The sequence below is a fragment of the Homarus americanus genome, unplaced genomic scaffold, assembly GCF_018991925.1.
Source record: "Homarus americanus isolate GMGI-L3 unplaced genomic scaffold, GMGI_Hamer_2.0 scaffold14467, whole genome shotgun sequence".
NCBI lineage: Eukaryota > Metazoa > Arthropoda > Malacostraca > Decapoda > Nephropidae > Homarus > Homarus americanus.
The window spans coordinates 7237356-7242524 of record NW_024733734.1 but is presented as its reverse complement, the minus strand read 5'-3'; the positions used below and the strand labels follow the sequence as shown (position 1 = coordinate 7242524).

At 44.3% G+C, this 5169-nt stretch overlaps 1 protein-coding gene across 1 annotated transcript; it reads left to right on the top strand.

Moving 5' to 3' along the window:
* The first annotated feature begins 3038 nt into the window (after nucleotides 1-3038).
* On the top strand, nucleotides 3039-4603 carry LOC121869890 (skin secretory protein xP2-like). Its single transcript, XM_042371456.1, has 2 exons — nucleotides 3039-3713; nucleotides 3827-4603. The coding sequence occupies exons 1-2, from the start codon at nucleotides 3039-3041 to the stop codon at nucleotides 4601-4603; spliced, it is 1452 nt and encodes a 483-aa protein (XP_042227390.1).
* Nucleotides 4604-5169: the final 566 nt, after the last annotated feature.

The window sequence follows — 5169 nt, the reverse complement described above, 5'->3', positions numbered from 1 at the left end:
TTCACATCATCACTACACAGTTCATAGCATCATGACACATCATCACTATACTTCACATCATCACTAACCAGTTTATAGCATCAAGACACATCATCACTACAGTTCACATCATCTCTACACAATTCATAGCATGACACATCATCACTATAGTTCACATTATCACTACACAATTCATAGCATCATGACACATCATCACTACAGTTCACATCATCACTACACAATTCATAGCATCCTGACACATTGTTCACATCATCACTACACAATTCATAGCATCATGACACATCATCACTACAGTTCACATCATCACTACACAATTCATAGCATCATAATGCATCATCACTATAGTTCACATCATCACTACACAGTTCATAGCATCATGACACATCATCACTATAGTTTACATCCTCACTACTTAGTTCATAGCATCATGACACATCATCACTACACAGTTCATAGCATTATGACACATCATCAATATAGTTCACATCATCACTACACAGTTCATTGCATCATGACACATCACTATAGTTCACATCATCACTACACAGTTCATAGCATCATGACACATCATCATTAAAGTTCACATCATCACTACACAGTTCATAGCATCATGACACATCATCACTACACAATTCATAGCATGACACATCATCACTATAGTTCACATCATCACTACACAGTTAATAGCATCATGACACATCATCAATATAGTTCACATCATCACTATAAAGTTCATAGCATCCTGACACATCATCACTATAGTTCACATCATCACTACACAATTCATAGCATGACACATCATCACTACACAGTTCATAGCATCATAACACATCATCACTATAGTTCACATCATCACTACACACTTCATAGCATCATGACACATCATCACTATAGTTCACATCATCACTACACAGTTCATAGCATCATGACACATCATCACTATACTTCACATCATCACTAACCAGTTCATAGCATCAAGACACATCATCACTACAGTTCACATTATATCTACACAATTCATAGCATGACACATCATCACTATAGTTCACATCATCACTACACAATTCATAGCTTCCTGACACATTGTTCACATCATCACTACACAATTCATAGCATCATGACACATCATCACTATAGTTCACATCATCACTACACAGTTCATAGCATCATGACACATCATCACTGTACTTCACATCATCACTACACAGTTCATAGCATCATGACACATCATCACTATACTTCACATCATCACTAACCAGTTCATAGCATCAAGACACATCATCACTACAGTTCACATCATCACTACATACTTCATAGCATCATGACACATCATCACTATACTTCACATCATCACTACACAATTCATATCATCATAACACATCATCACTATAGTTTACATCATCACTACACAGTTCACAGCATCATGACACATCATCACTATAGTTCACATCATCACTTCACAGTTCATAGCATCACTACACAATTCAGAGCATGACACATCATCACTATAGTTCACATCATCACTACACAGTTCATAGCATCATGACACATCATCACTATAGTTCACATCATCACTACACAATTCATAGTATCATGACACATTGTTCACATCATCACTACACAATTCATAGCATCATGACACATTGTTCATATCATCACTACACAATTCATAGCATCATGACACATCATCACTACAGTTCACATCATCACTACACAGTTCATAGCATCATGACACATCATCACTATACTTCACATCATCACTACACAATTCATAGCATCATAACACATCATCACTATCGTTCACATCATCACTACACAGTTCATAGCATCATGACACTTCATCACTATAGTTCACATCATCACTACACAGTTCATTGCATCATGACACATCACTATAGTTCACATCATCACTACACAGTTCATAGCATCATGACACATCATCACTACACAATTCATAGCATGACACATCATCACTATAGTTCACATCAACACTATAGTTCACATCAACACTATAGTTCACATCATCACTACACAGTTCATACCATCATGACACATCATCACTATAGTTCACATCATCACTACACAATTCATAGTATCATGACGCATTGTTCACATCATCACTATACAATTCATAGCATCAAGACACATTGTTCACATCATCATTACACAATTCATAGCATCATGACACATTGTTCATATCATCACTACACAATTCATAGCATCATAATGCATCATCACTATAGTTCACATCATCGCTACACAATTCATAGCATCATGACACATCATCACTATAGGTCACATTATCACTACACAATTCATAGCATCATGACACATTGTTCACATCATCACTACACAATTCATAGCATCATAATGCATCATCACTATAGTTCACATCATCACTACACAGTTCATAGCATCATGACACATCATCACTATAGTTCACATCCTCACTCCACAGTTCATTGCATCATGACACATCATCACTTAGTTCACATCATCACTACACAGTTCATAGCATAACAGCATATCATTACTAAGTTTACTTCCTCACTACACATAAATCACGACACATAACTCCACAGTTCATAGCATCATGACACATCATCACTATAGTTCACATCATCACTACACAGTTCATAGCATCACTTAGCTCTGTAGTAATTGGGAGGCTCTTACTACATTTATTCACAGATGCCTGAGGTGCCTGTGGCACCTCGGGTGCCTGTATCATATTTCTATAAAACTTAATTTTATTGTACAAAATGGTTGATATACACAAAAGATTTTTACAAGAATCCGTTAGCCAACTCAGTCGCATGGACGACGAGTTAGCTGAGGCGCACAAAAATATAAGTGCTATCAAAATAGTGGGCTTCGGTGTTAGTGTCGAGATACCCCCCAACACAAACCTCAACTTTGTGTTGGATAAAATAAAAGATTTGGAAGTCCTCAGAAACCACAATAGAACCATTGTGGAAGCATGCGTCTACCTCCGATAGAAGGTAAGCAAGCTAAAATATATCCCAGACAATGGCGTAATGTATTATTTTTCCGCCCTGTGCGGAAAACAAACTAAGAAAGGTTATGATAAATTTGAATATGTCGTGTATCCTCCATTGGAGTTGTTCGACTTCAAAATATTCTTTACAAAAGACTTGTTTAATACAGAAACGTTGAAAAAGTTACATAATTTTTGTGCTAACTCGCTGGCGAGTATCGCCAAGCGCCTGGCCCCCTGCCCCCATGTAGATGACGCTCTCATGGTGGTCACCAAAGGGGACGCTCCCCACGCGGTCGCCGAAAGGGACGCTTCCCAGGTGGTCGCCGAAGGGGATGCTCCCCAGGCCGTCGCCGAAGAGGACACTCCCCAGCTCGTCGCCGAAGGGGACGTTCCCCAGGCCGTCGCCGAAGAGGACGCTCCCCAGGCCGTCGCCGAAGGTGACTCTCCCCAGGCCGTCGCCGAAGAGGACGCTCCCCAGGCCGTCGCCGAAGAGGACGCTCTCCAGGCCGTCGCCGAAGAGGACGCTCCTCAGGCTGTCGCCGAAGAGGACGCTCCCCAGGCCGTCGCTGAAGGGGACGCTACCCAGGCCGTCGCCCAAGGGGACGCTCCCCAGGCCGTCGCCGAAGGGACGCTCTCCAGGCCGTCGCCGGATGGGACGCTCCCAGGCCGTCGCCGAAGGGGACCTTCCCGAAACCGTCGCCAAGGGGACGGCGCTCCCAGGCCGTCGCCGGGGACGCTCCCCAGGCCGTCGCCGAAGGGGACGCTCCCCAGGCCGTCGCCGAAGGGGACGCTCTCCAGGCCGTCGCCGAATAGGACGCTCCCCAGGCCGTCGCCGAAGGGGACGCTTCCCAGGTCGTCGCCGAAGGGGAAGCCCCACAGGTCGCCGAACGGGACGCCCTACAGGCCGTCGCCGAAGGAGACGCCTCCCAGGCCGTCGCCGAAGGAGACGCCTCTCAGGCCGTCGCCGAAGGGGACGTCCCCCAGGCGGTAGCCGAAGAGGATGCTCCCCAGGTGGTCGCCGAAAAGGACGTTCCCCAGGTGGTCGCCGAAGAGGACGTTCCCAAGGCGGTCACCGAAGGGGATGCTCCCCAGGAAGTCACCGAAGGGGACGCCCCCCCGGCTATCGCCGAGGGGGAATCTCCCCAGGTGGTCACCGAAGGGGACGCCCCCCAGGCCATCGCCGAGGGGGACGCTCCCCAGGAGGTCACCGAAGGGGACGCTTCCCAGGCGGTCACCGAAGGGGACGCTCCCCAGGCGGTCACCGAAGGGGACGCTCCCCAGAAGGTCGCCGAATGGGACGCTCACCAGGCCATCGCCGAGAGGGACACTCCCCAGGCGGTCACCAAAGAGGAAGCTCCCCAGGCTGTCACCGGAGGGAAAGCTCCCCGGGTAGTGCCCTGTAGAGCTGCTGTCCAAAAGCCCTGGGCCAATAAACCAACTCACCAGGCCAAGAATACCTTGGTCCCATGGGCCCAAGGTAATCTAAAATCAAAGGCTGAGCACGCACCAAACAGAGTGGCAGAAGCCCGTAAAGCTGCTGCCCAACAGGGCCGGGCCATGGTCAAGGCTCGCCGGTTGAAAACAGCTATAAAACAAAAGTGATGACTAATCCCCGTTGTTTTATTTATTTGTTTATGTTTTTGTGTAAACTAAAAATAAAGTATAAATTAATATTATTTGTATTATCACTCCACAAATATCTTATAAAGCAACTCCTGCATACAGCTCTTACTGCACTTACTTATATCACACACCCAATCCTTTTTCCGTCACTTTCCCTTTCCAGTCTCCCTCTAACTCTTTTGTTTTGTTTTTGTTTACCATCAACAAGACACAATACAGTACCGTTCCATCATTCCCTCTCCGACAATTCCTTCACACGCGTTCAGATTGTTGACAGAATTTCCTAGACACTTTGGTAAACAAGTGGGATTTTAACCTCAATTTGTACGGATTTTTATGTTTTTTTTTTTTAGTTTTAGTTGTATAATAGAATTTTATTTGTTTGTTAATGTTGTTGTTGTTATTTGTCAAGAGAAATAGTTATAGATTTTGTTTGCTTGTTCATGTTGTTGTTATTTGTCAAGAGAAATAGTTATATATTTTTTTGTTTGTTAATGTTATTGGTATTTGTTAACATAATTTTAGAGTTTACTATTGAGAAGTTA